At 37.4% G+C, this 12,854-nt stretch overlaps 2 protein-coding genes across 8 annotated transcripts in view; one reads left to right on the top strand and one right to left on the bottom strand.

The window, feature by feature from the left end:
- Positions 1 to 12,854, top strand: part of Crtc (CREB-regulated transcription coactivator) — a 31,696-nt gene that overhangs the window by 3,996 nt on the left and 14,846 nt on the right. The gene's annotated exons all lie outside the window — the stretch shown is intronic.
- On the bottom strand, positions 839 to 2,685 carry Obp1 (odorant binding protein 1). Its single transcript, XM_072900210.1, has 6 exons — positions 2,537 to 2,685; positions 2,254 to 2,338; positions 1,762 to 1,850; positions 1,584 to 1,686; positions 1,433 to 1,497; positions 839 to 1,244 (listed from the first exon to the last, which is right to left on the bottom strand). Exons 1-6 carry the CDS (start codon positions 2,594 to 2,596, stop codon positions 1,227 to 1,229), a joined length of 420 nt encoding a protein of 139 aa, XP_072756311.1. The 5' UTR covers positions 2,597 to 2,685; the 3' UTR covers positions 839 to 1,226.

Genomic DNA, 12,854 nt, shown 5'->3' on the forward strand with positions numbered 1-12,854 from the left:
GTATGTGTGTGTATGCGTACGTATTGTTTGTGCGTATGTGTGTGAAGAAATTTAAATAAATTTATTTGACTCTGATATTATTTCAAAGTAGACAATGTAAAATGTATAATTTTAGACATACATTGTCGGAAGAAATAATTAAATTTCCCAAATGAAATTCTCTCGTCTGGATGATTTAAGAAAATTATGCAATATCATCTTAGACAGAGAACCAATGAAAATATTACGTAATATTTTTTCCGCATGTTATACTGATCCACCGTACCATGAAATCACAAAGCGAATAGAAAAGTACCTACGATTTGTCGATTAAAGACAGTAATTGTGTATACTGCTGCTCGCGTAAACAAGTAATTATTTTACATTCGCAAAAGCATAGATTGTTACACGAGATTTAAGATTGCCGAAATTACGGCACTGTCAGATGAACTGGGGCATTCTTATCTCGCGCGTAATTGATGGGTTCAATGCTAAGTCTAAGGTAAACTTATAATTCACCAACTTTAAGTACGAAGTTGTTTCTATAAACAGACTTCTACAAATTATAAATTTACCTCTTATTTCTCTTTCTCTCTCTCATACACATACACACCATACATTGAACCTTTCAATTTTTTAATCAAAGTCTTGCAAATTAATTCTAATAAATCTTATCCGATGTTTTTTCACATTAGTTGAGTTTTCTCTTAATAAATCTCTCCTCTTGCAACTATTATTTGCTTTTTACAACGCGAATCTTGCTTAATTAACTTACCTATACCCCCATCTTATCCCTTACGCAATATAGTTTCATGAGCGAGTTGAGAAAGTTAAATGGTACTGGAATCAAAGGCGTATAAAATCATAAAAAATTATTTAATTAAACATGGGCTCATAAATAGCTCGTTATTATGCATCGATATTTCACGACCCTCCCTTCAATTCGTTATTGCTCGGATCTGTTTCAATGCATATTTATAATTTATCCAATATTTTACAGCATTTTCTATCTTAGTTTTATACATGTTAGGCCGTATGTGTTTGTCGTGATTACTTACTATTATTATTATACAAATGACTATTTTTTTTTTTTTTTTTTTTTTTTTTTTTTTTTTTTTTTTACGTAATTTAGATCCCTATGCTACTTCTTTGTCTCTCGTTTGTCTCCACAAGCGAGTTGCTTTGTATCATAACATCATACGCGTTGCACACGACGATGTGAAGCAAAATTCCTCCCATGCGCCGAACTAAACCATGAACCACAGCTGTAACGATACATGTAGGCGTATTAATTAGATAAAAAAAACAGGGTGTGTAATATTTTACGATACTGATTTAACCGCAACATGATAGAGAGCGAACTTAATTTTGCTAAATTATTTACTAAATCATCATTTAACACACACATACACACACACACACACAAACAAACACACACAACATACACATTTACCTCTGGTACTGTTGATTGGACACATTTTGCTATATTGAATATTTTTTCGCATGGATCCGCACCATCTAAAATATTGATTAAAAATTAGAACGGGGAAAGATTGATTCGCATAACAATGAATAATAATTATCGTCGATAAAAGGCGTCTCACCTTGCTTGGCACATTTATTCAAAATCTTGGTACCTATTTCTTGATATTGCTCAGGGATGACGCTCAGTAGCATATCGACTTCCAAGTCACCCTCTTCGTCGACCTGTGTCGAAATTTCGATTAGTGTTCCATTTTGCCGTACGTGATAATAAACGGAATAATAGTTAAAAAAAATTACCAAACTGAATGCATCAAGAAGGCAATGCATATAGCACGTTATACTCCGATCGTTCGAAAGTTTCCCATCGTTAACCTCGTCGATAAGCGCTGCGTCGTCAAATTGAAATGTTTATTATAAACGCGCGATATAAAAAAAAATATATTATAGTAACAATTACAATATATTATAATTTTGTAATCAAACTCAATATTTTTACTCACAGTAATTTTATATACATTTTATATACACTTTACCAAGGGCTGTTATAATTATTCAAATTTTATTTTATTTTATATTATGTTTTAGCTTTATAAATACTGTAAGAGGAGTATGTATTTTTCATTGTAATTTGTACTGTAAAATTGTCTACGCGTAGATAATTTAAAAAATAATTTTTCTTCGTAATAAAAACATTAGAGTCTCGAAGAATGAACTTGAGCAAAGACCCAACGTCTGTAGCGCGAGATTATCGGCCGAATGTTGATTAGGGTATTTAGTCGCGAGACTCACTTTGAGACGTTCCGTGCTCGCTCATGCACCGTTCCTTGTCGCCCTGAACCATCTCCAACATTTCCGGGGGGATCCAGTCAGGTGGCTAGGCAGAATCAGAATTTATTACGAACGCGTTAGATATTCTTGCGTCTCGGACTTTAGCACCATTCGATAAATAACGCGCGCGCGTGCGATTATTATAGTAGGGTCACTATGTCGATTATTATCGTGTGCTTATCCCTGTCGGGGGATCTATTTCACGGTGGTATCGGAAAGTAAGCCAGAAAGTTAAGCCGCTTACCCCGGCGGACACGTAAATCGCCTGTAGCAACACCACGCCGAGGATCACCGACACGTGCATCGTTTATATTACGTTTGTTTCGCCTCGAGAGATGTCACTTTTCCACGACGGAATGTACCATCCGCGTCGGTTACGCGCGGTTTTTATAACGCCACGACAACGGGATGTGGGCGTGCTTAACAGAGGGTTAATGCCATATCCTTCGCTTACTAATTGAGGCTCTCCGCCGTTCAAAGTCGCCGGCCTAAACCCCAGTTAATTTTCCGACTCTTGACGGAAGCGCGCAGCGCGAGATTACGTGTGTCCGCGACCTTCGACATATCCTGCGCATCTACAATGTATACTCGATATAGGTGCATACACTCGACTCGGAAGTTTTCGATTTTTATTGTCCACGCATCAAACTAAAGTCGAAAAAAAATATAGCGAGGAAACTTTGCTTTCTTTTTCCCGTGTTTTGCGCGACAGCGTCAGGTTGAACGCAGTTATTTTAATAAAATATTTTTTTACTTTTAATATATGTATAAAAAGTCATTTGATGTATATTAAACGGTACGATATTTTTTTATTTTTAGAAAAAATATTGTAACTGAAATTAAAATAATTTTTATCTCGCGATAGAAATATGTTTTTTTTTTTTTTTTTTTTTTTCTTTCAAATTCTATTAAAAATTTTTAGTTTTTTATACGAATTATAAAACTATGCAATGTTTGTTTTCTGCTAAATAACGGGAAGTTCTTAATACACGTAATTAACGGCACTCTATTGAAACCTTAACCGGAGGCGGGTGCTTATTCAATGCACGACCCTATGGTGTTTTCAATTCTGATACATTTATTGCCATTAGATATTTTTACAGGTTTTTCAGCTTTTTCAAACGCGTTGTTTATTCAATTGTACACGTGTTGGTTATTTTTTCACCAAATTAAATTAATATTCGTATAAAAAACGAATATAAAACATACCTCAGTATATATCACATTCAATAATACGGAATATATAAAAGATAATTTACTAAATAACGAACATCCGCTGATAATGCGGAAGATATTCACGGAGGATTTTAGTGTCGTAACCAGTAAACATACAACGCATAATTACCAAATTACCGGCAAATTGTAAGGATCATTGACAAAATCGCAGTATACGGGAAAATTAGCGGGTACGGTAATAACTAGAAATTGGCTAACTTTGTCATTCTTAATTCGAAATAATAAAAGAAACGAGGAATAAAATCTTGTAGCAATTTCGTACTCGTATTTGTGATATGTTAATTCGATACTTCCGATCGTATTATCACTCTAATGACTTGAGATTATATAGCACTCACATTGTGCGATTGGGATAATTTTCCAATATGGATATAATTGTTTACCTACGCAGATTATGATATGTAACTGCTGTTGAAGGTAATTAGCAATAAGCGAATTCGTGTATTCGATTTATTTGTAGCATAAAGCTTCATATCAATGCATAACGAATCAATTAAACTGTACAACGAAACATAATTTCGAGATTATATCACCGTCATCAACATTATTATTATTATTATTATTATTATTATTATTATTGATGTTTGCGCATAAGTTATTGCGTGGTGAGAACAAAAAACAACGTTTTGCGAATTCAACGTGAATTAAATCGAATCGATGAACTGATTGACCCTCTGTACTTTCTCGGTACGTGCTGTTCTCTGTCCACTATTGCAATCATTGAAAATTAATTAGATTACACAGTACAACAATAATTTGATCGATAATGTCGATATACTATTCAATCGGATTACGTTGTGCTCGTAATCTGATTAATTACGATTTGTCGCGTCGCATCTCGTGGTAATACCAAATACACATTTAAGAATAATATTGTTAATTAAAAAATATGATTTTAATTACGAAAATTAATTAAAATAATGTATCGAGGTAATTTAGTGTCGAGGTGATCTTATCTTCTTTACGGATCAGACAAAATATGAAGCGTGCTTCGAATTCCGACCGATCGATCTTCTTTAGCGTTTATGAAACTCAGACAACGTGTGTATCGCAAAATTGTATGTAATTTGGAAGAATGTAAAGTCGCATTTCCTCGTACTGACAGACCTTGTATGTGCGCGCGCGAGTTTCCTGAATAAGTGATATACTTTGTAAGCTGTCTTATAGCTTCGCGTGAGCCTGATCGATCATAGAGGACAATAAGAAATCATTGTTTAGTCTCCAAGTATCGCAATGCCACGAAGAGAGCTCTGTCGTGATTATTAATACACTCTGACCTTGATGCAGCGCGCGGTTCGAGGGTAGCGCGAGTCTCTTATATATCGTTTTACCCCCGCGCGTTCGTTGCGTTGCGTTGCATTGCGTTGCGTTGCGTGCATTGAATTTTCGTTGCCAGTTGGAGCGACAAGTTGCTCCCCCAGGGTATATTTTTGATATCCGATTATCCGAGTCGAAATTTTTCTCCTACTTTTCATCTGCATTTTTAAGCATCTTATAAGCGTCTTTCTTTCCACTTGGATACTTAAAATCTTTAAATGGATCACCCTTTCTTTTTTTTTTTTTTTCTTTTTCTTTAGAATTATTTACTCTATAATTTTACCATTTATTTAAGATACAAAGTAGAAACTCAATTAAATTCAACCTATCTCGAAATTCTCCAAGATGCATAAATGAGTGAGAAAATGATTGAGATTAAAATAGACGCGAAATTTCGTCTCTCGTGACTATCTTACGTCTGTCAAAATAGTGTTCGCTAATTTCAATCCTGAACAGAGTTAGTTAGGGCTCGTTTATGCCCAATCTACGTATCTCGAAAGTCCGAGTGCACATGCACTACGCGTCTTAAAGTATCACGCGATTATCGGGCGGGTGCATTGCTACCGAAGGCAGCCAAGGCCAAGTTTCGATCGATCGTTCAAAGAGACACGTTTCGTTTCGCGGGCCTATTCCCCCCTCCCCGCCGCCCCCGCGAATATGATCGGGGTCAAAAGACTTTTCTCTTGCTCTCGCTCTCTCTATCTCCCCTCCCCTCCCTCCCCCCTCCCCGCTTCCCCTCGCCATTCGATCATTCGATGCGCTTCCCGTCGTCGCTCGCGATTGCATTCGCGTCGTCCAACTTTCTCGCGCTCTCACGCCGAATCGATCGAATTTCCGGCGGATTTCTGCTCCTGCGCACGTGTCGCGGCGCACCTATCCGCCGTTCATATACCGACGACGGCGGCGACGGACGCCTCGTGCGCGAGAGCTCGGCTTGGTCTCGGTGCAATCTAATTGAATGGCAACTCCGTAGACTCGTAGACGATGCGCGTATACAAGCTTTCATTCTGAGAAAAATATAGGAATACAGGATCTCGAATGATATCATTGTACTACTCATCGCGCTTTATTATGTTTTTTTTTTTTTTGTTTTTTTTTTTTTTTTTTTTTTTTGTGGTTGCCTATTATTCACGTTCGATTATCTATTTATAGTTAAACTGTTGTGACTTTTTAAAACCGCGAAATTCCAGCTATAGCTGGAAATATCGGCTCCAATTATATTACAGATACGTAAATACGAACTGTTTTACTTTTATTTAACATATGATTTATTAATGTACTTAAAATATATGAAGAACGAAAAGAGAGATATCTTTCAATTATTTGATAAGAAAAAACTTAAAAATGAATTATTAATCTAAAAATTTAATATAATCTTTTCAAACGAAAGAAGGGCAAAAAGAAAGCGCCTCCGACAGGATGTTTCTACACCCTTTAGAATGTCTAGAGGAAAGTTCGCATGAAAGGATAGCATCCCTCCAATGATGCGAGCAACCGTGGCAAGCTCCGGCGATATAGTAGAAAACAAACACTGCTGCGTACACGTGCTTCGCGACAAGTATATATATATGTGTGTGTGTGTGTGTGTATGTGTGCGGGTGTGGGTGTGGGTGTGGGTGTGGGTGTGTATGTGTATGTGTACTCGCATACAGAATATTGATCGCGTATACACAGGTAACTCGTAGTTCACCAGTTTCATTTGTTCCCAGCGTGTCGATTGTCGACGACCGCAATCGCTGCTACTGTTTCGATTATTGACACTGCGAATTCGTCATTTTAGGATCGAGAGAGGTGGCGCTATATATATATATATATATATATATATATATATATGTACCGCGATAATTTGCAGGAGCATTAATCCATTGTCTCTTCGCTGGAGAGTGTTTGTTTTGGAAAAGGGATCTTCGTTCCTTGATCCGCTCATCCATCGCAGCCCCGGCGATCGATTCTCCAGGATAACGCTCGTTTCGCACTCGAGATTCCCGGGGATTTCGCTTACGGCAATATATACCAACGAAACAATCCGTTTAAGACCCCGCTCTGTAAGATTTATTATTGCCTCTTTGCCCCGGCGATGATTTATAAATCGCGAGAGGAAAGAGAATGATCGGGTTATCGCACGTTGCGTACAGATTGTACGAACGAATTCGGTTCAAGATGCAACGTGCGTTTCCTATTTCTTTCTTATCTGATTAGAAGTCTTGAATGGCGGATGGATATATCCTCGTCAAAGTGGGTCATCACCGTCGGGAAACGGCAGACGGTGGCGGGCCGTCGCGACGTTGACATATATGTGTGTGTGTGTGTATGTGCGTATGTTGGGGTGGAGCAAAGTTGTCATCGAGAGGTAAAGGGTAGGGACCTAGGTCGCTGAAGCAGAGAACTGTGTGAGCGAACACGAGATCACAGGAAGGAAGCGACGATCGGTTCTTCAACGATGTTCCTCGCCTCATTCATATAATACGTGTCTCGCACATCTTCGTTCTACAATATAAAATAAAAAAAAAATACTTGGAGTCGCAAAATTAAAATTAAAATATTCGTCAAGATGGTTGAATTATGCATTATTATCTAACACAACTCGCACATTCGAGAGTTTGAATCTTTATTTTACATTTTCAGCGAGAAAGTATTTTTTAAAGTTAGTTCCAACCCGAGTAAAAATTTTGCCTATATTCAATTTTCCCATGTTTATAGATTCTAGAGAATTCGATGAATTTAATTTATATAAAACTTTTATTTTCTGGACCTCAAGGAGTAGTAAATCAACAATCTCCCACTTGGAGATTTAAAAAAAAATTAATTTTCGACAAGACTACAAGTTAAATAATTTCAAAAGAGGGTGATCCGACTGTGCTTTGAAACATCAAAGAAAGTATTAGATTGAGATCGAAAGTAGGAGAAGAATTTTGATGCGGAAATTTTTTCAACACAATTCTCACAAAAGTTTGATCGTCTCTCTCTCCCGTAATTACGTAATATTAACTGATAATGCCGAAGGTCTTTGATTTTCTCGTTGAGAAAATTCTTACACGGCGCGATTCGCGCGAGGGATTCTGCCTCGTCCCATAATTTCTCATTCCACTGCACCCTTAGCGATCCGACATCGGACGGTCGACTTGCATAAGAGGTCAAACGAAGATATAATTACAGCCTGGAAAGTGTCATCGGCGTTCGATCGGCCGCGTTGTCCTTGAATATCATCTGTGAGAGCCGAAGGACATAAGCCGGATGAATATTTAATAGCGATATCACGTGGCCTTAAAACCAAATTAAAGTTCATTCAAGCCAAGAGGAGAGATAAGTTATAAACTGCGTTGCAAAATTTCTTAGCGCAAGTATAAATATTACCGCTTTATAATTATACATATATGCGGATACTCAAGTTATATCGGTGCGTAAAATTAATATTTTATATTAAGATATTATTTTTTTTTTTCCGTGACAATAATTATGCCGTGTGAATCTAGAAATTCTCACCTCGCATTGTGCTTTCTCTCATCATTCAGGCGTAAACTCCGCGTATTGACGCGTGCGCAACCTTCGAAAATAGGTTTTTTTACCGTAATTTTAAAAAGAATTAACAGATTATCGCCTGTGAAAAAAAAGGATATAATTTTCACAGACATATAATTTTCCGATTAAAGACATGCCGTGTGCTTTTAACGAAGCTAAAATATAAAGAATTAATTATGAACCTTATATCTATTATTTAAAATGTAAAATACGCTCTTATACGTGCACGGTGAAAAACATTTTGTATTTTTGTTGAAATTTTCTTGTGTAGAAATTTTTGTGTTAAATTTTTAACATACTCTTATGTTAATATAACGTACTGTCGTTATGTTATTTTAACTTGTACTCTGCATTGAATTAATATTCACCGTTTCTAAGAATTAAAACAACACAATTAACAAGTAAATTTTACACTAATTCACGTTTTTGTGTTAATTTTTTACATATTATTTGTGTTATTTGTTTACATATTTGCCTTTTGTTAAATTAACATTAAAATTAGAGTGGATAAATTGGGACACGAGAAATGTGTTAAATTTAACACAAAATTTTTTACCGTGTGTGTCAGAGTAGTAGTAAATTTTGTAATCATCTGCGTAACAATTTAATAAGACGAATTTAATTTGACGATATATTTTTCAAACATATGTAATCGCATGATATTGCTCGTTGAAAGGCAAGAGAGTTGATATATATATATATATATATATATATATATATATTCTCTGTACGACTGTAAGAGATGATGGGAGTAGCTAATAGAAAGTCGCTACGATAAAATGAATATAAAGATTATAAATAATTAATAGAAAGTTGCCAGGAATTTCGCAACTTTCTCGAAAAAAGTTGTTTATAAGTGGAAAGTTTGAGAGGCTGGACTTTACATATGAATAAGATATATAAAGAATAAATTCTTTCTTTTTTAAAGATTCAGAAAAATTCAAATGATACAATACTTCTTAGCTTTTGTGATTATTCCGTAGATGGAGGCGTAAGACGAAGTCCTTTTTAGTTCTCTCATATCGCGGTGTAAGATCAGAATTTAAATTCATTGCTTTCTGTTTTCGGAGACTAGGAGGGACAGATTATAAATAATTAATAGAAAGTTGCCAGGAATTTCGCAACTTTCTCGAAAAAATTTGTTTATAAGTGGAAAGTTTGAGAGGCTGGACTTTACATATGAATAAGATAAATAAATTCTTTCTTTTTTAAAGATTCAGAAAAATTCAAATGATACAATACTTCTTAGCTTTTGTGATTATTCCGTAGATGGAGGCGTAAGACGAAGTCCTTTTTAGTTCTCTCATATCGCGGTGTAAGATCGGAATTTAAATTTATTGCTTTCTGTTTTCGGAGACTAGGAGGGACAGATTACTAAGAGACATACATATGTGCAACGTAATGCTTAGTACTTTGAATGAATAACGACGCAACGTGTCATACATTTGCCATCTACTTTGGGACACGAGTCCACATAATCTCCTTCTTGAATATGAATAACGGAATAATTACATTCCTCTTCGTGACGAGACGCGGAAAGCAGAGGAGAAAGAGGAAGGGGCGGAGAGACGATGCCTTGTAACATCGATCGCAGCTTTGTATCCTCCGGCGTGTCTCGCGTGTCCATCATGGGATTGCTCTCGCGAGACTAACACTGACAATGAGTCTCGTGTCGAGACACAGGTGAGGAGAGAGAGAGAGAGAGAGAGAGAGAGAGAGAGAGAGAGAGAGAGAGAAAGAGTCGCTGTCGCGTGCGTCCGCGGTGTTCATCCTGATCGCTGACACGTGATGGCCCATCAACAGTAATAACGACGCTCTCTTTAATCCGTTGAAACTTATTGAGAGAGAAAACATATGTAAAAGAGATACACGTGGAACACCATCAGTTCTCATTCAAACGATAGAAGCGGCCTTGATTGCGTCACATTGTCTTCGCAAATGGGTCTCATTCATTTCCCAGACAACGGATTTTCATGAAATTACGCGTGCGATATTTAAAGCACTTAAGACCATCTTTAGCATCTCTTCTTTCTCAATCGACACGCCGCCGCGCCGGGGCGACCGAGTACCGAGTTTTAATTCTCGGAAAGACCCACGGAGGGGACACGTGGACCCGTGTCTTTTGTTAACGTTGACGTTAATTGAAGATATGTTTCTTCAACGAGCGCCGCTGTCGGCTTGGTCGATGCGCCCGCACCTCGCCTCGCCTCGCCTCGCCTCGCCTCGCCTCGCCTCGCTTCGCCGCGTCGCGCCGTCTCGTGCGACGCCCGCGGCCCTGACATTGGGAAAGTTGTGAATGGGGAGACGTCGACCCTCGTGCGGAGTCACTACTACATTTTCAAATTTCCGATGTAATTAGTAAAGTTTCGGGTTCTTTCCCTCCCGGAGAGTTTCCTTCCCGAGTATCTCTGACCTATCCCTTACAAAAAAAAGAAAAAAAAAAAAAAAAAAAAGAAAGAAGAGATCTGACAATCATACGTAATTGCGAGAAACGATCATTCTCATTTTTCGTATATATAGGAAAATTAGGGATAGCTTTTTATTCGTAGACTTGACGAGAAAAAGGGAAGAATCTTGCGATGTACGTTTTCTTTCGACGAAGTAAACAGAATCTTTTTGTCTCATTAAAATAATGTGACTTTACGCATTTCAAGTTCTTTACCCTCTATCGAAATCTTTTGTTGCGATCATCGCGTTAATAAATTATTCAAGTTAATAGCATTTTGCGGCTGCTTATAACATCGTTATTTATATTTCTGGACGTGTTTTGAGCCCAACAAAGGCTTTATATAAAGCTGGGAGAACGTGTACTACGATACGCGACGGAATATGTTAACATCCACTCTATCATCATACACGATGAGACGGACACGTGCATGCGTTTACATTGATGTGTGTATGTGTATATTTGTATATCACTCGTGTGCGCGACGTAAAAAAAGTCGCGGTGGGGCTATTCTTGCATCGTCACTACGCCAAACGACGATATTCTGCACATTATGCAAATGAGTGCTCTGGCATAGTAGGGGGGAGGGCGATCCGCTCGTTAAGACTTGTATTCGTCGCGCTTTTAAGCTTCTCTACAAAATACGCTTCGATAAAATCCATCGCAAAACTTATCTATCACACGCGTAGTTGGATTGTTACGTCACCGGTAAAAACTGTTTGCGTGGCGATATAAACATTGTTTCGACAAGTGCGAGAATTGTCTAATTTGATAAAAATTTCTCGTAATAAAGGAGATATGATACAATCACATAAGGAGAGAGATTATATAAATCGAATATAAAAAGAAAAGAGATTACACACACATACACACACGCATAATACACGTAAAAAAGACTTGACTTTTTATCCGATAATAAGATTACAAGATTATGTATGATTTAATAAATTTTGTAGAGAAGCTTGCGCGTTAACATCTTGCTCGCGCATCCACTTCCGACGTGATAGTTTCTCGATACGCCTTTCGAAATTAATAGTGTGATTAATGAGCAGACTACACGAGCGTTTGTCCAACGTCGTTTACGCTCATAATCGTGTAGAAGAGACGTTTCGTGTTTATCGTATACTTCAACTGATATTAGATAATAGTCGTGCGACCCACGTTCGGCCAACACATGGCGACCAACATGGGAACATCTAGAGATTTCTTTATTAAATTCACGGTCCCGCGCCAGACAGGAAGCTCGAAATCCCACGCGAAATCGCTTTATCTCCGTCAAAATCCGGCGCTTATATACTTTTTATAATAGGCTTTATAAGTCACTTTTTTTTTTTTTTTTTTTTTAATAACGTGTTTTCCCTGTCTCTCGAGTAAATTTCACGAAATTGAAATTGATTCAAATGCTGCTGTGTTATAAATTATACAAATTAATGTTACTTATTCGCATATTATGTAAATCTATGTAAAACCAGCTACGAAAAAACACAAAGTTAAATTTGGAATATCGAATAGCAATTAAAGCTTTAGAAAGAATTATATAACTCAAGGCGATTCTACGTACACTTTTTTACCTGGAATTTCTTGAAGAAGAAAACGGATATCGTCTGATCTGAGTTAGCAACGTCCAATTTGCAGAGAACATTCCTTTTTTCCGGGACACAAAGCAGCGCGAGACGTTGGCATCTTGGGATTATCTCTTGTCGCACATGTCGAAGCAGCGTAAAGGGAGACTGGTCGCAACTGTGTTTGCTTATAACTTGCTTATAATCAAATGCGTGACAAAAATAGCCGTGACGGAAAGCGTGAGACGGCGATATTATTATTCCGTAGATTATTCCGGCATATAATTTCGACACATGGTGGAAAAGGCCAGATTATCGTATAATAAAGTTTATTCGCTGACGCGGCGAATTTCTTCTCCATCGCGTAATGATTTTTCTTAGGTGACACACACATACACACACACACACACACACACACACACACACACACACATACACGCACATCCGACACTTAGCGGGGCATTTCTATGGAATCGCGGCAT

Source organism: Anoplolepis gracilipes, chromosome 10 (assembly GCF_047496725.1).
Source record: "Anoplolepis gracilipes chromosome 10, ASM4749672v1, whole genome shotgun sequence".
Lineage (NCBI taxonomy): Eukaryota > Metazoa > Arthropoda > Insecta > Hymenoptera > Formicidae > Anoplolepis > Anoplolepis gracilipes.